The following is a 24,381-nucleotide window of genomic DNA, read 5'->3' as shown; positions in this document are numbered from 1 at the left end:
TCTATATACCTTTAATATACCTTAATATATTAAGGTATCTGAGACAAGAGCTTGTGATTTGTATGAAGAAAATAGGTAAACACTTCATAAAGTATTGAATGTAAATTAGAATGTATTATTAAAAAAAATATTTTTTATTTAAGAATTCTGAATACAAATTTTGTGCAACTGAAACTAGTAGCGCACCAGATCAGAGACTAACATCTCTACTAGAAGTCACACAGCAAGGAATTGTGTTGTTGTATTTAAATTTTGAACTTGTTGCCTTTTGTTGGCTGTTGTTCGTGTGATTCTTTGTGTTCTCAAATTTATTTATATTGTAGTCCTGTGGTGTTGTGCTGTCATTTTGATGTTATATTTTACATGACCATAAAAGTGCCACAAAACCAGGTTCAACACACCATGTTTTCCTTTAAAAACGTCATGTACCAAGTCAGGAGTATAGCCATTGTTTTATTATACTTAGTTTCTGTGTGTTTTACATTTTAACGTTGCGTCGTTTGTTTTCATTTATTTTTTAGTGTAAATTCATATTGCAATAAGACGTGTCACGGTACTTGTCTATCCCAAATAACTGTATTTGGTTTTGATGTTATATTTGTTATTCTCGTGGGACTATGTCTGATGCTCGGTCCGTTTCTGTGTGTGTTACATTTTAGTGTTATGTCGTTGTTTTTCTCTTATATTAAATGCGTTTCCCTCGGTTTTAGTTTGTAACCCCGATTTTGTTTTTTGTTTATGGATTTATGAGTTTTGAGCAGCGATATACTACTGTTGCCTTTATTTACCTATCAACAGTGAACAAAACAAGACGCTCAAAAACTGTCAAAGAACAGAGTAAGTTATCAAGAATTCATTGATAGTATAACCGACTTTTTTTTTAAAGATTTTTACAGAAAGACATTTATTATATTGTTTCTTTTATGCAGGGCATGATTTTATATTATGGGATAAAGAAAACATGTTTTCATGACGAGTTACTAGTATATGTTTCAATAAAAATACTTCTACTTCTATGTGGTTAATCTGCAGTCGTCGGTAATTCCATAAAAGAGGGACGAAAGATACCAAACGGACAGTCAAACTCATAAATCTAAAACAAACTGACAACGTCATGGCTAAAAATGAAAAAGACAAACAGAAAAACAATAATACACATGACACAACATAGAAAACTAAAGAATAAACAACACGAACCCCACCAAAAACTAGGGGTGATCTCAGGTGCTCCGGAAGGGTAAGCAGATCCTGCTCCACATGCGGCACCCGTCGTGTTGCTTATGTGATTACAAATCCGGTAAATAGTCCAATTCGGTAGGTCAAATTCATGAAAGGGAAGGGGATTGTAGTTACGACGAAAGGAACATATCCGATATCATTTGTGAAACGGTTATTCCATAACGGTCAACCAACTCGTGATGGCGTCCGTAAAATTTACGAAGGGATGATTTCAACTTCACCATTTGGAACTCTAAATTAAGTGAATTTTGCATTGTATATTGTATATAGCATTGATTAAAGTTGATTCAACTTCTATTCTGGACAAAGAAAGATAACTCCAATTTTCAAAGAAGATTATATAAAGCATTGGTTTTAGGTTATTCAACAACCTTTCTAGACAGAGGAAGATAACTCCCATTTATTGACTTGAAACTACCAAAATGCTTGTTTTCGCCCCTTTATTCCTAGACTGTTTGCTCCATAACCCTTAAAATATATCTCAACCTTCTACTTGTGGTATTAAACATTGTGGTACAATTTCAGAACAATTGAAATACTTACACATAAGTTATTGTTCTGACACTAGATAAATGCTTTTTGTTTGCCCTTTGGACCCCTAATTCATAAACCTTAGGGACCATAACTATCAAAATCAATCCCAAGCTTCTTTTGTGGATATAAACATTGTGTTAAAATTATATTGATTTCTGTTTACTCATACGTAATTTATTATCCGGAAACCATCCGACTTTGGACGACGACATGATAGCAATAATGTAAATTCAGAAATTAATGCGAGGTTTTTATTATTGCGAAAAATGCGACTGAGTTGTAAACGCAATAATATGAACTCGCATTTTGAAATATTTAATATAAATTTAACAGGATTTTTCTCAAAATCGTAAAAATTAAAATCGCATTTAAGTCTTGAATGACAAAATCGCAATAATAAGTGCACGCAAAAATTTCAGAATTTACAGTATATGACCGCAAAATTTTGTGCGGTCGTTTAATAAAAACAGCTAGGTTGTAATCATCTAAATGTAGATATGATGAAAGGTTTGACAAAAAGTAAAGTCACAAACATACTGACCTGTGCGGAAAATTAAAAACAGAAAGTCCCTAATCAAATTACAAAATAAAAAATTCAAACGGACAACTGTCATAATTCTGATTTGTTACGTGTATTAACCTATGAAGAAAATAGTGGGTTAAACCTTGTGTTATGGCTAGCTGAACCTCTCACTTGTATGACAGTCACATAAAATTCCATAATATTGACAAAGATGTTTGAACAAACAAAGGTACAACATTTCTTTTAAATGGTAAGGATGTTAGTGTGTAAAAATGGTAATCTTTACTCAAATACCCGTAAATAAAGGCAACAAAGATCTTAAGGTAATTTTTTTTATTTGTATGCATGGTGTCGTTTTATAGGATTGGTGTCTGAACAAACATAAACAACACCCGATTATTATTTTAGTTTATACAAAGACATGGACTAAAGGTATCCTCCTAGTCTATAAGATATTATAAATGAATCTAAGTCGGTGGATATGGTTATAACATCGGAAAAACAAAACTAACTTTTAAACAAATCATGAGCGGTGTAAAACAAAATTGGAATCCTCAACCGACTTGAAGAAAAAAAAACACAAAGAAATCTGCCACACAATATATACCTCTCTCTCGTCGGAACTACTAGCATGTCCATTGTCTCCTTAATACTGGAAACATTCAGTTCAAATGATAGACAGTATATTTAAGAAATAAACTTCTTCTCAGTGGAAAATTAAGCTTATCATAATCGGTTGATTGAAGGATACAAGCATCATAAACTAACACTAAATTAACTGCCTTGTTAATGCTGATGATGATACAAAAATACCATTTAAAAAACAAGTTATAAAAACATTTGCCAAAAATCTGGCAAAAGAAACAACATTTAAAATTCACTTATAGACGGATGAAAAAATGTTTAGATAAAAGATCTTAAACAAACAAATACACAAGATGTTTATCGATGTTTCAGAGACCTTTAAGGGACAAGGAGGTGAACTTGGACGATTTGTAATAGAGCACACAGACAAATGGTTGGACATAGACACATGTAATTGGAGGCAATAGAACTGATGAAAATCTGCACATTGAAAATCATGAGTGTTGCACTTGGAAATACCTCATTCCCCAAGGGGATTGCCTGAACTCCAGCTATCACTAGATTGAATGGAGAACACAGTTTAGTAGTGATCAAACGTTCTCTTCTAAAGGATGAAAACAAAGATAATCATTTGTCTCTCCAATCAGCTATTTAAAGAACCTTCCAGAAATTGTGTGCTGTGGTATCATGTATCAAAATGCTAAACAACTGACTTATCAAAGATTGGGTTAGCTAAGCTCAGAGCAAAAACACAAACAAATATTTAAGTGTTATTTTATTGCCTGCAAAATATTAACATGATGTATCACAATTAACTACATAAGATGTCATTCTTATATACACAATATTCTAAACAGCAATAATTAAACTAAGAATGATAGGCTATGAATGAGCACGTCAAGGTCAATGTTGTAACTATAGCAACACATGTTAATGATAACAAATATATCTATTAGTAACAATATACGTAACAAACAATCTAAGTTCTCTAAAAAACTTAAAATTAGTAAATTACTTCACGTTTACATTTAAATATATGCCCTTTGCTAGTTGTAAAGTTGTTTTTGCATGTTTACTTTCAGTTAAACTTTTGTACAGATGATATTTTTCAAGACACTGATTTTGTTTCTCCTTTTCTTTATGTCGCTCTCTGATTAATAGAAACGGATGAGTTTTTAGTATCATTAAATATAAAGTTAGTAAAAAACCTCATGTTTACATTTAATTATATGCCCTTTTCTTTTTTTTTAAGTAGTCTTTTGCAAGTTTTCTTTCAGTTAAACTTTTAGATAAATAATATTATTCAAGATACCAATTTTGTATCTTTTTTACTGTATACAGCTCTCTGATTCATTAGAAATTCTCAAACAGGGAATTATGAAATGGATAAGTTTTGAGTATCATAAAATATAAAGGCAGCTTTCATGAATATTTTAACAAATCAAATGTAAAATAATTTACATATATTTTGACTACAAAGGTATGAAATTACCATTATGACATGAAAAACAACTAAATTACCAAAAAAGCCTATCAGAAATAAGAAAAGGGAGACAACTAAAATGTGTGAAAACTTATCAGATAAGGGAGACAATAAAGATTTAAAGTTTCATTCTAGCAAAGGGAGACAAATAAGATATGACAGAACTTATTAGATAAGGGAGACAAATAAGATATGATAGAACTTATTAGATAAGAGAGACAACTTGGATTAAAAAATTACCTATCAGCAAAGGGAGACAAATAAGATATGATAGAAATCATTAGATAAGGGAGACAACTTGGATAGAAATTACCTATCAGCAAAAGGGAGACTAACAAGATGTGATAGAAGTTATTAGATAAGGGAGAGAACTTGGATTTAAAATTACCTGTCAGCAAAGGGAGACAAATAAGATATGATAGTACCTATCAGAAAAAGGAGACAACGAAAATATTAATCATGAGACAATAGAGTAGGAAATCAAAGCGTGTGTAAGAGGTATAAAGAATTCTTGAAATAATTACTTTTCAAACTAAAACTAAGATAACAAAACATGAATGTCCTAACATTTAAAAATGAACATGAGTTCTTGAGCTATTGATGTGTAGACTTATACTTGGTGTCTATTATGGACTTTTATTTTTTACTGACATGTTAAAATAATAACCAAATTAAGGAACTAATCCTGAGATTCTAATAGAGATACATTTTATAATGAACTTATGAAGTAATATACTCAACATATAAGTTAGCATGAAGAAAATAAAATGATTAGGGTACCAGTCATCCTTAACAAGGCATACTATTAAATACAAAACAAACGTATTAACGTAGGTACCAGTCATGCTTAACAAGACTTACTATCAAATACAAAACAAATGTATTTAACCTGACATTCTTTTAGTATACTAACATATCATCTATACTACTGGACTGGTTTTACTATGCAGGCAATATGTTTAAGCTTACATTAAAATGATAGGGAGGTAGTAAAGGAACCTAACTCTTAAATTCATTGCTGTGTTTAAATGAACCATTTTCATTCATATTTTCTAAAACTTCTAAGTTACACAGAATAGTTTTAAAATTCTGTTTCACATAAAATCTTTAGAATCTGTGATGAAACTGCACTTTACAAACCTAATTCAGAGTTAGCCTAACCATCCTTAAATCCTGTAAAATAATTGCTGAATAATACAAAATACATCATTATATATATATAAATATATTTATTTATCAAACAATTGTCCATTTCAGTATGATTTCTGAGGTACTCTATCTGGATTTCATTAAAATTCAGAAGATTGCACAGAACCTGATGTTGTTACCATAGTTACAGTCTGGCTACATAATTTACTAAGCAAAATCATGAATTTTAGAGAGAAAAAAAACAACAAATGATGAATGTACTATGAATTTATATTTCATATGGAGAAATATCAGATATAAGTAGCCATTTTGTTTTGAATATTGAGCAAGTAAAATTGTTTATAACTTATTTTTGTTTCCTTAATTGAGTTTTTCAACTAGTTTCTATTATACACAAAATTAAAAAAATAATGGTGGCCATCTTTGATTTCAGCTAGACTGTTGAAGACTGTCTAAATAAAGTCTGATTTCTAAGTCACTAGGAGAGTGACTAAGGGACATGTATTTTCCAAACAACTGAGAGATTCCATGTGATGAAAACAGCTCAATAAATCAGAAAAAATTGTTTAAATTACTATATGCTAATTTTTTTTTAAATAATTTAAAGAAAAATAATGAGGTAAAGAAATAAAGAGACAGGTTATACTTAAATGAACACAGATTGTTTTGAGAAAATGCATTTCTTATCATTATTCAATTTAATCTATTTTTTTTTTTTTTAATTTATTTATTTTATAAATATTCATGTTATTTACAGGGGCATAAGCTGTCAAATTCATGTTCACCCTTTAACTCAAATTCTCACTTTTGATTGAAAACATACTAAAACATATAATAAGCATCAGCATTTCATGTTAATTTTAGTCAAAAAATGTTCTAATCAACCATAAAGGTGATCTCCAAAGACTGACAGTAGTCATATGAACCATAGATAACAAACTTCTGCAATTGGATCTTTCTAGGTCCATTTGATTTCATATTGCTGGCTTAAAACATATGTTAATTAGAGTTTTAACCTGTATAGTACTAAGTTTTTATGGTTTGAATAAGTCAATAAAATGGTTTACCCTTGTTTCACTTTGAACACACCTAAATCAGGTCTAACCCAAATCTAGCTCAGGGGTTAAATTGAAAGTCAAATGAATACTGATTCAATGAGATTGAATTATTCACTTGCAAGAGAATAATTCATCAACAATGTTTCATAGCTTATTTTGACGAAATTAAATCAAATTGGCTCCTAAAAGCAAAGAATCATTTCACTTATTCACATTTATTAATGATTGAAAAAAGAAATATTAAAACAAATTTCTTTTTTCTTAATTTCTAGTAGTTAATCCTTAAAAAAGATTTCTTCATATATCAACCCAAAAATTAGACATTGTTCTCATGTCTGAAATAACTCTCCTTAAGGAAGATAACAAAAACAGAAAGTAAAGGTAATGTTTGCTATTGCATTACCTCATATTTATCAATATTAAATATAATAACAAAATATTAGAATGACTAGATAGATAAGTTATTTTACAAATACATAAGGCTGTTACTGTAACTGAACATGTAAGTGTACATGTGAAACTTTGGCTTTCTAAGTGTATATGTGAAATTGTAACCTAACACCTAAGTCGTTAAGAGTAGCTGTAACTTTACCCTTAAGTGTAGATGAGCAACTGGTACATTAGGTATCAGTGTACATGCAACCATACACATATGTGTAGTGTACATGTGCAACTGTTACATAACTTTTAAGTGTTCATGTGAAGCTGTATCCTTAAACCTAGGTGTGTATGTGTAACTACGGCCTTACAGATAAATACATATATCTAAATGTAACCTTACAGATAAGTACACATGTTTAACCATTACATTACACTTTAGTGTACATGTAAAACTGTAACACAACACCTAAGTACACATGTGTAACTGCAACATTAAACATATAAAGTGCACAATTTTAACTGTAACATTACACTAGAAGTGAACATGTCTAACTGTATGATAAGTAAGAATGACATAGGGAACATCAAGACTGATCAGAAAATAAATGAATCCAAACAAAAGTTGATAAAGTGCATTAAATAGAACACAGGTGGGGGTTACAACTGCACCAGACTGTACTTTATACAAATAAAATATAATCAATAAGGGTTATAAAATAAAATTGTATTCAGCTATTTAAAAATAAGCATGTTTAATAAAATGAAAGACAAAAAGTTTGGCAAAATTTGTCATCTGGCATAATATATATATATATATACAGGTTAAAATAAAATAAGTCTAGATAATTATACCTGCATCAAGCTTAAAACATAAAAAAAAACACACTATACAGATAATCTCAGCAAAAACTTAAATTATACAATAAATTAATGTAGCATCAGCAAAATAAAAAAAGTTTAACTATTTCCTAAGCCATTATTTCAAATATATGTATAAATGCCATGTGGTAAACTACTTGGTCATGTACTTTACTGCTGTTAGAAACAAATCTATTGGTCAAATACCTAACATGCGGAAATAGAAAAGGGGAGTGTCTCCTACACATAAGCTGTTATATCTATAAGAAAGTTTAACAAAACTGAGCTAAAGCCTGGATAATCTAACAATTATACTAAGGGGTGACTAAAGGATAGAATGTTATCATCTTACAGTCGTTGATGGATGACTAAGGGGAGGAGCTTAATGCTCTGATTTTCACATAGATAAATAGAAAATAAAACAAAAACAAAATTAAGTACAATGGACCTTTTACAAATAAATATTCAAACTATTATTTATCTGAGATTCTATAATTCACATAAGACTAGATTAAAAGACAGTGTCAGAAGTGTAACTATTGACTATATATTGACCCCTATATGTTACAGAGATTATAATAACATTAACATGTTCATGGGAGTTGACTTTTAAAAATAAACAGGGAAAGCCATGATTTGTATGCAACCTTGAATACTGATTATTTTGTCCCATTCATTTTTTCTCTCACAATTGTGTAGAGAAAGAATGCGGTTTGATACAAACTAATTGAAAGTTACCCCCCATGATACTAAAATAGAAATTGAATAAACAAGAAGTATAAGATTTGCTTATTTGAAAACTTTTATTTTGCATTTTATCTTATTGTTATTTGAATCTTTGATAAAAACAACAAAGTTAGCAAGTGTCAGAGATTGTTTATCTTATAATTACTTTTATATAATAGTGAACCTTATAACTAATATTGGTTGATTGTTAGTTGCTTAACATCCAGTGGAAAATATTTCATGCAATCATAACTAAGAATAGAAGCCTATTGTACATCTATGGATACTAATTCATACACATTTTCAACAAAGCTTTACTAAAACTAGCTTTATATAAATATACAAATTATGACATATAGATATAGCACTAATGATTGATTACACACTAACAACTTGTATACACGATTACACAAATGTTGATGAGATACATTTACATACTAGTTACTGTTTATCTCAACACATTAAATAGGGTAGAACATATCTCAAACATAAATCTATCAATTAATGGGGGAAAAAATACAATTCATTAAACAATTTTTCTGAAAAAAAATCATTAAAAATCATCAACTTTCTTTCAATTTTTTGAATTTTTGGCTAAGGGAGATAACTCTTAAAGGAAGGACAGACTGAGTTTCTGTTGATGCACATTGTATTAAATGGTCAAGATTGATGAAAGCTATGAAGAATTTTCATTTTCTAACCATATGTATTTGCAATCTATTTTTTACCATAAATGTTGCAAAGTCAAATATTATTGTCAGATTCCAAATAACTCTACTTAATTGTGCCATATGCATTTAAAACAAATTAGTAAGCCTAATTATAATTTGAGTGTAAACACATATTTCAAATGTATGAAGTGAATCAAAATAAGCTTGTTTGCTTTGAACTGATACATCAAGGAGAAGACAAACAAGACTCTGAGATAAAGTTTATTGAAATATTGTGAAGAGAACATATTGAAACGTTTGAAATTTGACCCTGAATTTCTACGGAGAAGAAAAATACATATTTTCTAGGTACATCTTTGATGAAATACCCAGAAAGAACATAGAGGATTAAACATGTATTGAAACAATGTTTTAAATTTGCCCCTGAACTTATACATAGAAAACAAACAAAAAATGTCTCATTATGAAGTTTGATCAAATTCCCGAGAGAACATAGAGGATTAACCCTTTCCTCCATAGAAATATTTTTTTTTTGCATACTTTATTCGCATAGGATTTTTTTAATAAAATGCTGAACATATGCTTTCAAGTATTAATGCATTGTGAAAAACAACTATTTCATCAAATAAATCTAAGTTGGATATTCCTATGATATTCCTTTTCATATTGGATACAAATTTCATTTAGTCTACTGCAGACACTTTGTAGTCAAAGTGTTTCAACTAAGGTACTACACAGGCGTCAAAAGGCGTCATTATGGAGTAAGGGGGGTGGCGTCAAAAGGCGTCATTATGGAGGAAAGGGTTAAACATGTATGGAAACAAAATTTTAAATTTGACAACAGACCAGCATGGAAAGAACAACATAAATTGTATATGGGACACAGTTTACTATTTGACCAGGAAAACCCACAAAGAGAAGAAAAAGACCTGAGACAGAACTAATCACTGCCATTATTCACTGTATAAACTCTATCTATTTAAACACTTATATTATGTCTACCCTGAACAAAATTGATTATTAAAATAATAATTATACAAACATAAACAAAATAAATATAACAAGCTATAAATGAACAGACAGGCAACATTTTGAGCAACCCAGTTTTTGACCTTTGTCATCTTTCTTTTCTTGTTTTTGTCATTATTTTGAAATTATCTCCCTTTGGATACAGCACTGTTTATCTATATTTGTACACAAGCAAAATATGGATATTGTCAATTATAATGAATTATAAATGTCAATCTATAACAAACAGATCAATAAGGGGAAGCAACTCTTATTGTAATATTACTTCATTTCAAAGGCTCTATAATAAAGACTATTTGTACAATGTATAATGTATACCATAATTATTTGTTTGAGAATTAGTTACAAAAGCTAATTATTTGAACATGTACTGATTAAACACCAACTTTTTCTTTATCAGTATATAAAATGATGCATCATTGGTGTAATGGAGAATCTGACATTACTGTAGAGCCTAGTCCATCTCTAGAACGTAAAATCTATAACACCAATCTACACTAGAATTATCTCTGTTGATGAGGACATTGTCTGGTTTAGTTTGTTCTACTCATTATGTGACCTCCATGGACTATATCTAGTCAGTTTCTGTAATAGAAAGAATCTACATCTTTTTAAAATATACAATATATTTATGCTTATACATATTAAATGAAGGTGATTGTCTTCACTTAGCTGTTAAGTGTGAGCTTTTCAACTTTCAGTGTACTTTTGAAAAAGATGTTTGAAAGATTATAAAAGTTCTAAGTATTCCATTATATTCTAGTCCCGTGTTGATCCATCAATTGTAAAGCAAGTTGTACTGTGAGTTATTACTCACTAACTATACTACAACTCAACATTGATGACTAAATATGACAAAATTTCACAATACATGTACACCATTTTAAAGATTAAAGTTTTTATAATTTGGTCTTAACAGACAACATGAATACCACTGCTTGCATACAAATTGAGTTATATGAAAAATGAAGCTAACCTGACCTCTTCAAAGTGAACTATTTTCTAGGTCGTCATCATCAGCCTCACTTTCCTTCCTCAGACCAGTTGAACCAGATGTCTCTACAATCTAATAAATTAAAAAAAACACTGTTAAACCACAGTCAAAATGACAAAAATATTGATCAAAGACCAAATGGCTAGGATGTATTGTATGTTTTATAATCAATTGACAAGGTTCAATAAAGAGTATTTCAGAATAAGGAAATGTAAAATGAAGAAAATTGTGAAGAAAAATCTATTGAAAACAGCTATTACATATAGCATATAGACTATTATCATCAGAAAGCCTATTTGGCTGGCTGATTATTTTGTATTTTAAAACATGTATTTATTTGTATATTCAAGTTGCACTATAATAAATAATTCTTCTTCTATAGTGGCAGGTGAACAACTTGTACAAGTGAACAAATATCCTGGAGAGTTTAAAGGATTTGACTGAGCACTTTTGGAGAAGTTCATTACAGGCACATAAACTTGACATTGTCTTTTGAAAACTTTGGTGAAAAAAAGTAATGTTTCAATCTCCAAAAATAAGAAAAAATTTGTCAATATTCTTAAATGCAAAACTTACCTGTCTTAGATATTCTTTACAGTCATGTTTAGCTTGCATTAGAAGGTCTGCCTGACCCTTGAGGACTCGGATATTCCATGCAAAGTTTTCCAAAGCCTTGAAAACAAACAAATAAACAAATGTTATTAATAGACACAAGTGAAAATTTCTTGAAATTAGAAGTAATCATCTCGAAGGGTAGTCATCCCTTATTCAATTTAATTGACTTTCTATAAACATTACAGTATTATTTGGATGATTTAATTGATTTTCTATAAACATTACAGTATTATTTGGATGATTTAATTGACTTTCTATAAACATTACAGTATTATTTGGATGATTTAATTGACTGTCTATAAACATTACAGTATTATTTGGATGATTTAATTGACTTTCTATAAACATTACAGTATTATTTGGATGATTTAATTGACTGTCTATAAACATTACAGTATTATTTGGATGATTTAATTGACTTTCTATAAACATTACAGTATTATTTGAATGATTTAATTGACTGTCTATAAACATTACAGTATTATTTGGATGATTTAATTGACTTTCTATAAACATTACAGTATTATTTGGATGATTTAATTGACTGTCTATAAACATTACAGTATTATTTGGATGATTTAATTGACTTTCTATAAACATTACAGTATTATTTGAATGATTTAATTGACTGTCTATAAACATTACAGTATTATTTGGATGATTTAATTGACTTTCTATAAACATTACAGTATTATTTGAATGATTTAATTGACTGTCTATAAACATTACAGTATTATTTGGATGATTTAATTGACTGTCTATAAACATTACAGTATTATTTGAATGATTTAATTGACTGTCTATAAACATTACAGTATTATTTGGATGATTTAATTGACTTTCTATAAACATTACAGTATTATTTGGATGATTTAATTGACTGTCTATAAACATTACAGTATTATTTGGATGATTTAATTGACTTTCTATAAACATTACAGTATTATTTGGATGATTAAATTGACTTTCTATAAACATTACAGTATTATTTGAATGATTTAATTGACTGTCTATAAACATTACAGTATTATTTGGATGATTTAATTGACTTTCTATAAACATTACAGTATTATTTGAATGATTTAATTGACTGTCTATAAACATTACAGTATTATTTGGATGATTTAATTGACTTTCTATAAACATTACAGTATTATTTGAATGATTTAATTGACTGTCTATAAACATTACAGTATTATTTGGATGATTTAATTGACTTTCTATAAACATTACAGTATTATTTGGATGATTTAATTGACTGTCTATAAACATTACAGTATTATTTGGATGATTTAATTGACTTTCTATAAACATTACAGTATTATTTGAATGATTTAATTGACTTTCTATAAACATTACAGTATTATTTGAATGATTTAATTGACTTTCTATAAACATTACAGTATTATTTGGATGATTTAATTGACTGTCTATAAACATTACAGTATTATTTGGATGATTTAATTGACTTTCTATAAACATTACAGTATTATTTGAATGATTTAATTGACTGTCTATAAACATTACAGTATTATTTGGATGATTTAATTGACTTTCTATAAACATTACAGTATTATTTGAATGATTTAATTGACTGTCTATAAACATTACAGTATTATTTGGATGATTTAATTGACTTTCTATAAACATTACAGTATTATTTGGATGATTTAATTGACTGTCTATAAACATTACAGTATTATTTGGATGATTTAATTGACTTTCTATAAACATTACAGTATTATTTGAATGATTTAATTGACTGTCTATAAACATTACAGTATTATTTGGATGATTTAATTGACTTTCTATAAACATTACAGTATTATTTGAATGATTTAATTGACTGTCTATAAACATTACAGTATTATTTGAATGATTTAATTGACTGTCTATAAACATTACAGTATTATTTGGATGATTTAATTGACTTTCTATAAACATTACAGTATTATTTGAATGATTTAATTGACTGTCTATAAACATTACAGTATTATTTGGATGATTTAATTGACTTTCTATAAACAATACAGTATTATTTGAATGATTTAATTGACTTTCTATAAACATTACAGTATTATTTGGATGATTTAATTGACTTTCTATAAACAATACAGTATTATTTGAATGATTTAATTGACTGTCTATAAACATTACAGTATTATTTGGATGATTTAATTGACTTTCTATAAACATTACAGTATTATTTGGATGATTTAATTGACTTTCTATAAACATTACAGTATTATTTTATTATTTGGATGATTTAATTGACTTTCTATAAACATTACAGTATTATTTGAATGATTTAATTGACTTTCTATAAACATTACAGTATTATTTGAATGATTTAATTGACTTTCTATAAACATTACAGTATTATTTGAATGATTTAATTGACTTTCTATAAACATTACAGTATTATTTGAATGATTTAATTGACTGTCTATAAACATTACAGTATTATTTGGATGATTTAATTGACTTTCTATAAACATTACAGTATTATTTGAATGATTTAATTGACTTTCTATAAACATTACAGTATTATTTGAATGATTTAATTGACTGTCTATAAACATTACAGTATTATTTGAATGATTTAATTGACTGTCTATAAACATTACAGTATTATTTGGATGATTTAATTGACTTTCTATAAACATTACAGTATTATTTGGATGATTTAATTGACTTTCTATAAACATTACAGTATTATTTGGATGATTTAATTGACTTTCTATAAACATTACAGTATTATTTGGATGATTTAATTGACTTTCTATAAACATTACAGTATTATTTGGATGATTTAATTGACTTTCTATAAACATTACAGTATTATTTGGATGATTTAATTGACTTTCTATAAACATTACAGTATTATTTGAATGATTTAATTGACTTTCTATAAACATTACAGTATTATTTGAATGATTTAATTGACTTTCTATAAACATTACAGTATTATTTGAATGATTTAATTGACTTTCTATAAACATTACAGTATTATTTGAATGATTTAATTGACTTTCTATAAACATTACAGTATAATTTGGATGATTTAATTGACTTTCTATAAACATTACAGTATTATTTGAATGATTTAATTGACTGTCTATAAACATTACAGTATTATTTGAATGATTTAATTGACTTTCTATAAACATTACAGTATTATTTGAATGATTTAATTGACTTTCTATAAACATTACAGTATTATTTGGATGATTTAATTGACTTTCTATAAACATTACAGTATTATTTGAATGATTTAATTGACTTTCTATAAACATTACAGTATAATTTGGATGATTTAATTGACTTTCTATAAACATTACAGTATTATTTGAATGATTTAATTGACTTTCTATAAACATTACAGTATTATTTGAATGATTTAATTGACTTTCTATAAACATTACAGTATTATTTGAATGATTTAATTGACTGTCTATAAACATTACAGTATTATTTGAATGATTTAATTGACTTTCTATAAACATTACAGTATAATTTGGATGATTTAATTGACTTTCTATAAACATTACAGTATTATTTGAATGATTTAATTGACTTTCTATAAACATTACAGTATTATTTGGATGATCCACTTTTTTTCTTATGGATGTTTGCTCCTCTGTTGAAAAAAATCATGCTTTTTAAAAGACTAATGAATTGATAATATATTTAAAGGAACTTAAAAAGCAGGAAAAAAACAGGTCCATGTCCTTTTTAAAACATACTGTAAACCAACTTATTTTTGCGGATACTTTATTTTGCGTTTTACCCTTTCTTGACCATTTCACAGCTATTTAAAATCGCGATTTTCTGATTGACTTGATGTAGTTCAATAAGGAATGATCAAAGTTTAACATATTCGCGACGATTTATATTCGCGTTTTTTATCTACTTGCGAAAGTCGCGAAAATAAGTTGGTTTACAGTAATCAATTGCAAATTTGGCAGGAAATAATTCCTCTATTTTCTTCCTTTGGTCCCATGTACCCTTTAATGGAACAACCCTTATAGGAATAAATTGCTATAATTTCAAAGAAAGACTAGTTTATATGTGGTCAATCTATATTCCATTACCATCTTAAAAGTGTTTTTACTTGCTATCTTACTAACAGCAACCGTCACAAGTAAACATATACAGAATTAATCAACTAAGAATCATTTTTTAAATAGAACAATAAATAAAAGCTTTAAAATACCTTGGTTAATTTCTTTCCTTTAAGTCCAGCATTTGTACAAACATTTTCTAAATCTTCATGCCATTCTAATCCAGCTCTTTGAGAATGGATTAACTGTAAAAATGTTACATACAGATTTATAGAATATGACTATTTTATACAGAAGAGATATGTCAATACAAGTTTCTGGTCTGTATACAATGGTAAAGCTAATAACATTAATATAATTGAGAATACAAATGTAAAATTAACTGTGTTTTTAGACATTAAATATGTTTTTAGCTGTGTGCTCTTATTGCCCCTGTCCAAAGTCAGGAGCCTCTGGCCTTTGTTAGTCTTGTATGATTTTTAATTTTAGTTTCTTGTGTATATCTCAGAGTTTAATATGACGTCCATTATCACTGAACTAGTACACATTTTGGTTTAGGGCTAGCTAAGGACCACCTCTGGATGTGAGATCTTCTCGCTGTATTGAAGACCCAATGGTGGCCTTTGACTGTTGTATACTCTTAGGTTGGGTTGATGTCTCATTGACACATTGCATTCTCAATTTTATTATAATATCTACATAATATACTGAATGATTTCCACATAAAACTATATTTAGATATTAGGTAGTTACCCTTTCATACACTCCATCAGCTTGGTCTATCAAATTTTTACACTCCGCTACCAGCTGAAATCAAAAACAAATAACTCCAATTATCAAAATAAATGATGAATTTGATACATCTGCCCTTTATATAAAAACAAACTCAGGCATCCAAGAAATCTAGATCAAAACCATTATTTTACATATATTTTTAAAAGTTTTCTTCATAATAAACATCTGAACTAAGTAACTTTCACCTGATACAAGATAGATTGGAGAACAAATGCACTGATAACAAAGGATAACTCCCATCCAATCTGGAATATAATTGCCAGGTATAAAAAAAATTAATGTGTGGTCTGATGCGCTGTCTAATTTAATTGGTAAATCATGTTATCCTTCTAAATGCATTATTAATAAATTATGCTCACACATACTTTTGTTACTTGAGGTCAACTCTTGTAAAGTTTTAATGTTTTCTTGCACAATTTAACTCTGCTATTTTTTTAAAGTTAAAAAGAAAACTGTTAATTCAAAAGGGTGGATGTCATGACCTCTGAAATGTTCATGATGAGACACAGGAAACACACACCGCCATTAAAACCAACTTAAATCATTACATTTACTAATTGTAAACATAATTACCTCATCAAAATGTATAAGAGCTTTCTTTAATATATCTGGAAGATTTCCTTGAGCTTCTAAGTAGGGATACTAAAACAAAGAATATAATAAATAATTCTAAATAATAAGTATCTCCCTTATTCCATTTACACCTGGATTAATGTAACCTGTTGCCATCTTGACTTGGAACACAGTTACTAAATATTTGTCACAGATGACCACGAATCAGATCTTTCCTCTACTATTTAACTTTTTCTCTGATTTTCTGTCTTCTGTTTTTCATCACTAGTATCATTTCAGTATTTATATGTAGGTTAGTGTATCCCAAATTCTGTCAGACAGACAAAATGTCAGACAAAATTTCTTTTTAAAATTCTGTTTGTTCATAAGTTCAAATTTCTTTTTCATTCAGAAAAAACCTTAAAACAATTTGACACATACTGATAGGTATGTCAAATCCTCCATATTAAAAATGCTCCTTGTTCTTTTTAGCCATTTGATAACTATGGATGTTGGTTTTTTTATGTTTGTGTTTGAATTTTGTAACAAGAGGTTACTGAAAGCCAAATTGATATCTTAATTTTTTTTCAAATTTTCTGTAAGTTAATCAATGAAAGCCATGATGGGTTATTCTAAGACAGTTTTAACACTACATATTATAAGAAGGGATGCTCCATTAAGTTAGATACTTACATCTCCCTTCATAACAAGGTTTAAGGAGGCCTGCTCCGATGAGTTAGATACTCTGGTTGCTAGGAGACGGATACACTGTTTTATATTAGCTATGGGGGACAACCCACAGATTTCTTTAAACTCTGCCAAAGCCAGCTGAACAGAGTCCCTTAAATCTGTACCATCCCTCAAAGGCTGTATTGCTACCTGAAAATATAGTCATGGTTGATAAGGTTCAATCAATTGTACTATTGATTTTTTTTGTTATCAATTTAAATCCTCTGATATTTTATACCAAATTACAGAATGTAAAAATAAATAGTATTAAAACCTCTTTGCTAGGATTGAAACTTTGTTTCTGTCATATGCCAAACATTTAAACCAGTACTCATTAATGAACATAAACTAGAGGCTCAAAAGAGCCTGTGTCGCTCACCTTGGTCTATGTGAATATTCAACAAAGGACACAGATGGATTCATGACAAAATTGTGTTTTTGGTGATGGTGATGTCTTTGTAGATCTAACTTTACTGAACATTCTTGCTGTGTACAATTATCCCTATCTATAATGATTGGTTTCAGTGGAAAATGTTAGTAAAAATTTATAAATTTTATGAAATTTAAAAAAAAATTTACTATAAAGGGCAATAACTCCTTAGGGGGGTCAATCGACAATTTTGGTCATGTTAACTTATTTAAAGTCTTACTTTGCTGTAAATTATTGCTGTTTACAGTTTATCTATATCCATCATAATATTCAAGATAATAACAAAAAACAGCGAAATTTCCTTAAAATTACCAATTCAGGTGCAGCAACCTAACAACCAGTTGTCCACTTCATCTGAAAATTTTAGAGCAGATAGATCTTGACCTGATAAACAATATATACCCCCATCAGATTTGCTCTAAATGCTTTGGTTTTTGAGTAATAAGCCAAAAACTGCATTTTACCCCTATGTTCTATTTTTAGCCATGGCAGCCGTCTTGGTTTGACGGGTCACGCCACACATTTATTAAACTAGATACCCCAATGATGATTGTGGCCAAGTTTGGTTTAATTTGGCCCTGTAGATTCAGAGAAGAAGATTTTTGTAAAAGATATATAAAATTTACCAAACATGTTTAAAATTGACTTTATAGGGCAATAACTCCTAAAGGGGTCAACTGACCATTTTGGTCATGTTGACTTATTTGTAAATCTTACTTTGCTAACATTATTGCTGTTTACAGTTTATCTCTATCTATAATAATATTCAAGATAATAACAGCAAAATTTCCCTAAAATTACCAATTCAGGGGCAGCAACCCAACAACAGGTTGTCCCATTCATCTGAAAAGTTCAGGGCAGATAGATCTTGACCTGATAAACAATTATAACCAATGTCAGATTTGCTCTAAATGCTTTGGTTTTTGAGTTATAAGCCAAAAACTGCATTTTACCCCTATGTTCTATTTTTAGCCATGGCAGCCATCTTGGTTGGTTTGGCGGGTCACGCCACACATTTATTAAACTAGATACCCCAATGATGATTGTGGCCAAGTTTGGTTTAATTTGGCCCAGTAGTTTCAGAGGAGAAGATTTTTGTAAAAATTAACGACGACGGAAGACACCGGACGCCAAGTGATGAGAAAAGCTCACTTGGCCCTTTTGGGCCAGGTGAGCTTAAAAATGAGATTAGATCAATAGATATAAACCAGTCAACAAAGTTTCATGAAAACTGCTACAAGCAGTTTTAGGTTATTGTCAGAAAACTAGAAAATCCCCCTTTATTAATGAATAGAATACCTCAACTAGGATATATACAATTTTAATTTGTCAAATTGGAGATAAGGTTTTCAATATAAACAATTCACCAAAGCTTTGTTCAAATTGGTTAAGGTCTATTTGTGTTGTTGTCCTAAATGTTGACAACAAAAGGTCAGACAATTGGACGGACAGACAACAGTTTACCATAATATAGCCTGTAAATGTGCATATAAAATGACTTCTTTACACAAGATTTACCTTAAAAGTTTCATCCACACTTTTAACACCAACAGACTTCATACTTGTGTAATCTTTCTTTCTCTTTGTTTTCTTCACTGACATTCCTCTTCTGTGAGTTTTCTGTAAAAAAAAATCATGGAATTTACTTTTTTGAAGTCATTAATTTGCACTGAAATAATTTTGTATTAGCACTACATATTTAATGTTTGTATTTGTTTAAAATTTGAAATGAAGATGTGGGGGAAAATTCGTTTATTCCATTCAGGAGGAAATCAAAGCCATAACTTTGATGATTTTTTTACAGAAGATGTTGTTTCACCATCTATAAATTTAACTTTTAAAGGATGAAGCTTGTGATGCTTATTTTCAGTAATGCATTGTCCAATATATCATATATCTACCTGAATTGCAAATTTTTGAAATACCAAACCATATGATTTAAAAACTGTAAAACAAACATATTATTGCAAACAATTTCAACACAAGGGTGTCACATCATGAATGAATACCTATACTGTGGTCTATATATCTATATGTATTTATATATAGAAGCTAACTTACCCCTCCCCCTCTTTTATTTGTAATGGCCACATGTACAAATAAAGAACAATTTTCTATAGGATCACCACTGGCTGACAGCATAGTTATGTGTCTATACCCTGAAATGGAAATAAAGCATATTTTAGACCACAATTAATAGATTTTTTCCTTTGTTCAAAGTTTCCCATCCGTTTTGTACAGAAAATTGTTTGCAAATATATTTACTTTCTTCATTACTAAGACATCCAATGCTTTTGTTTTTGAAAAACTTGTATTAAGTTTAAATAAATAGAGAATGTGTTCATGAGAACTTAATGTTATTATTGAACATAACTCATGAACAGCAGAATAGCAACACATCCAAAATTTGAACTTGATCTGTGTTTTGTTGTAATAATCATTGTGTTTAAGTTTAAGGGACATAAGTTAGAGAACAGAAAATAATTTTGAAAGTAAGGGCAAATGGACAAGGATAAAACTAACTGGCCCCTCCACCACTTAGGGGCATAAAAAAGGTCAAATTTTACAATTACAAAGAAGTATAGAAATGCTGTGAGTTCAACAAATACTACAAGCAAGAGTGCACATGCTGGATTGTGTCGTCTGCTTTACAAACCATTGATTTTTTGCTGAAAGTCTTAATGATAAAAGTTTAACAACAATATATGATTATCCAATAAACTTTACATTTCTAAATATCTATGACAATGATGTCAAGATCAAATAAATCATGTGGGACAGACATGTACTCCTTCAAATTAAATTGTTTCATATTTCTTATGTTGGGGCCTTTCATAGCTGACTAGAAAGAATGGGTTTTCCCTCTCATAGGGTTGCCTATAATTGCATACATTTGATTCCCATTTGTGGGATAGTTTTTTCATTGGCAATCATACCACATCCCTTATTTTTTTACATAAACATGTGGCATGACCACTGATCATGATGTATCTAGAAAAGATGTATTTGTGTGTTGGTAAAATGTCAGTATTTTAAGATAGTACAACTCACCAGTTTGCATACATTCAAATGGTATTGTATATTGACCTATGAACTCATCACCGATATAGTCATCATCTAGTACTGCAAAACGTACTAATGCTAATTCTGGTAAGTTTATCTGGAACTCAAAACTCTCGTCAAAAATAGGGTTGATACCTAGAAAATAAATTACAATAGATTTATTTGAATTCCAAAAACACTTAATCAAATATACTAAGAATTTTTCTTTAAAGAATGTTGTGATATTCCATTTTTTTTTTTAAATATGTAAGAAATTTGGTCACATATCCAGAAGTTAATTCATAGAACAGTTTATAATCTTCAATGTTTATCATTTGACCACTTGAACCAGGAGTGTTTAAAGTGATCATCTTTTTGTAGAATAATTGATTCAATCTTTAAATCTACAATGTTGATATTTGACTTTCTGACCTTTGTGAATTCATTGTGATGCATAGATGCCAACCATTACTATTTTGGCGTAGTTTTTCCGATTTTGCGATAAAAACTACGCTATTATGGTCAAAGTCGAATAGTTATGGATTACCAATCATCGCCTTTCAATTTTGTAAAACGTGGATTTTTATCATTACTTTTCCGTCCTGGTCCTGTATTTAGAAAACGCCAATGTAATGCTTCCGGCTTCTCAGGAGTTATCAACCTATTGATGAGTAACCAACTGACTTCCAAAGAGGCAAACTTGCATTTTATGAAGTAGCTTTCCCGCCTATCTCTACTTCTCCTTGACATGCAAAACGAAAATGTACGAGTCAAAAACATCTGAACAATTAATTAATTGAATACATACTACAGACAACATGTTAAATGACTAATTTTAGTGCACATCACTTTGCACCACTCATCAGTAAATTTTATTGGTAAATGCACGTTTATGAATGATTACTTCAAAAATACGGAAAATTTGATAGTTTGTTACTGATTGTGTCAAAAGGGGGTTGGCATCTATGGTGATGTTGCAATAATCGTTTTAGGTTGACTGTGGAAGCCCCAATATTGTCATTTGAACTTCTGACCATTATTGTTTTATAATGATGTTTTAATAATCATTCTTTGGTTGTGAGGAAGCATGAAATTTTGTCACTTGAAAAAAAAAGATTTACCATTATGTGGAACCGTTTTTGTTCTTTCCTCGGCACAGTCGGCAGGGATACCAAATATTTCTACGGTAACATACGGGTCTGTCACATCCCCTCTAGAGCCTGATCCTTTAGGTTTAGGAAAATGCTGACCACTTATCACCTATAACAAATATAAAATTTAAGATCTGAATGGGAAATTTTGTAAGATAATGAGATTTTTGTATCCATTACTGTGTATCTTAAATGCAAAATAAAACATATTAATTCATATATCCTTTTCATGTGTATTTTTACAACTTTGAGATTTTGCTCGCTAGTGGTACATTGTTCCTAATATTTGGTAAACAGTAACTTGAAAAGTGATGAAAATGTGAAGAATGTATCACTCAGTATAGTCTGGTATAATGAACTAAAAGCTGATTCCAAACTTAGAATGTCTTTAATTGTTGTTTCTGAGAAAACAATCCATACATTTTTTTTATAGAATAGAAAGAATTACTGATGAATAAAGGACAAAGCCACAGACATAATCCAGTAAACAGTTTTTGTTAAAGCCCAGATGATGGCCTGACAGCATACATTTGATATATGTCTTTCATAGAACTATGAAAATAATTTTTTTCTTGCAATTTGAGTAAAATAAAAATGATGAAAATGGTTTTTTAACAATTGATTCCATAGTTCTTACTAGTGTCTCCATTTTTAAAATAAACACTCCAATATATCTAACTTTAAATACAACATTAACCTTTATATGAAGTATCTGTGGTGATACACCTGGTATCACGTCTTTAGTATTGGCACTAAAATAAGCAATTTCTTCTCTCATTATGGCTGGCTTTAATACAAAACCACACGCACCATTCTTTAGGAAGAAGCCATTATACAAATCCATCATAAGACCAGCTGTCTGGTAGTTCAAGGCCACTGAAAGCATACATATAATCCCATAAAATCAAGTAAGACTTAATTAAAAAGACAATTTATCAAAAACACTTAGCATAAATACCTTGAATTTTTAATATTCAGTACAATGAATATTCAAATATCATACCTGCCAACTTTTGAAAATCTCCATATGGGGTTTTAGTGTGCGGCAACAATTTCAAATGCTATGTTTTTTAGATCGCTGTTTTGTGCTCTAGAAAAAGTGTCATATCATTTATATAAGGGTATATGATGATGAGCTAAGTAGCAGTTCAAAATTGGTCTGCCATGATCAAGATTTTTACAATCCTGAGTTAAAAAATTATAAGTTTAAAATTAAGCACATTTATAGTTTATAATACCCAAAGATCAGGAGAAACAACAATTTTGATTGGCTTATTTAGGTTGTCTTCATACTAATTTGTCCCCACTGATGGTTGAATGAGAGCTCATGACCAGCACTTTGCAGCAAGCTACAATGCTATACCAGTTTTGAATTACAGTTAATATAATAACCTACCCATCTGACAGCCACAGTTCCACAGATCTTGTGGATTATAATTACTAGAATCCACCCTCATTCCATTAGGATAAATACGAGATAGAAATCGTTTATTATGGTTAACAAACTCCTCTGGACAAGCCATGGCTAACTTTAAAGCTGTATTCTCACTGAATGAACACATCTCCCAATACTTCTCTGGAAAACAAAATTATCTGACATACAAAATATGATCATTCATACACCAGTTTTGGTATATAGTCTCAAACAAAATGAGCCTGAATAAATAAAACTAAGAGTATGACTGATGAAACTGTAAATTCAGAAATAATTGTGTGCATTTATCAATTATTATTCAGATTTTGTCATTTTAGACTTAGGAGAGATTCTAATTT

General features: G+C 29.2%; 1 protein-coding gene across 3 annotated transcripts in view; it reads right to left on the bottom strand.

Moving 5' to 3' along the window:
• Nucleotides 1-3,639: 3,639 nt before the first annotated feature.
• LOC134684998 (inactive phospholipase C-like protein 2) overlaps nt 3,640-24,381 on the bottom strand; it is a 75,151-nt gene continuing 54,409 nt past the window's right edge. The window contains exons 15-28 of one of the 3 annotated variants that reach the window (XR_010101242.1): nt 24,005-24,184; nt 23,306-23,484; nt 22,579-22,717; nt 21,467-21,613; nt 20,477-20,574; nt 19,934-20,035; nt 17,950-18,135; nt 17,278-17,346; nt 16,663-16,716; nt 16,062-16,154; nt 11,807-11,902; nt 11,213-11,302; nt 10,018-10,821; nt 3,640-9,713 (exon numbers count right to left, since the gene is read on the bottom strand). Coding sequence is in view for 2 of the 3 variants with exons in the window: in XM_063544329.1 (XP_063400399.1) it covers nt 11,222-11,302; nt 11,807-11,902; nt 16,062-16,154; nt 16,663-16,716; nt 17,278-17,346; nt 17,950-18,135; nt 19,934-20,035; nt 20,477-20,574; nt 21,467-21,613; nt 22,579-22,717; nt 23,306-23,484; nt 24,005-24,184 (1,424 nt within the window). In the remaining variant the exon portion in view is untranslated. Of the gene's footprint in view, nt 10,822-11,212; nt 11,303-11,806; nt 11,903-16,061; nt 16,155-16,662; nt 16,717-17,277; nt 17,347-17,949; nt 18,136-19,933; nt 20,036-20,476; nt 20,575-21,466; nt 21,614-22,578; nt 22,718-23,305; nt 23,485-24,004; nt 24,185-24,381 lie in introns of all 3 variants that reach the window. The other 2 variants (XM_063544329.1, XM_063544331.1) reach the window with 2 other exon arrangements.

The sequence above is a fragment of the Mytilus trossulus genome, chromosome 9, assembly GCF_036588685.1.
Source record: "Mytilus trossulus isolate FHL-02 chromosome 9, PNRI_Mtr1.1.1.hap1, whole genome shotgun sequence".
Classification (NCBI taxonomy): domain Eukaryota; kingdom Metazoa; phylum Mollusca; class Bivalvia; order Mytilida; family Mytilidae; genus Mytilus; species Mytilus trossulus.
This window is presented reverse-complemented; position numbering and strand designations above follow the sequence as displayed.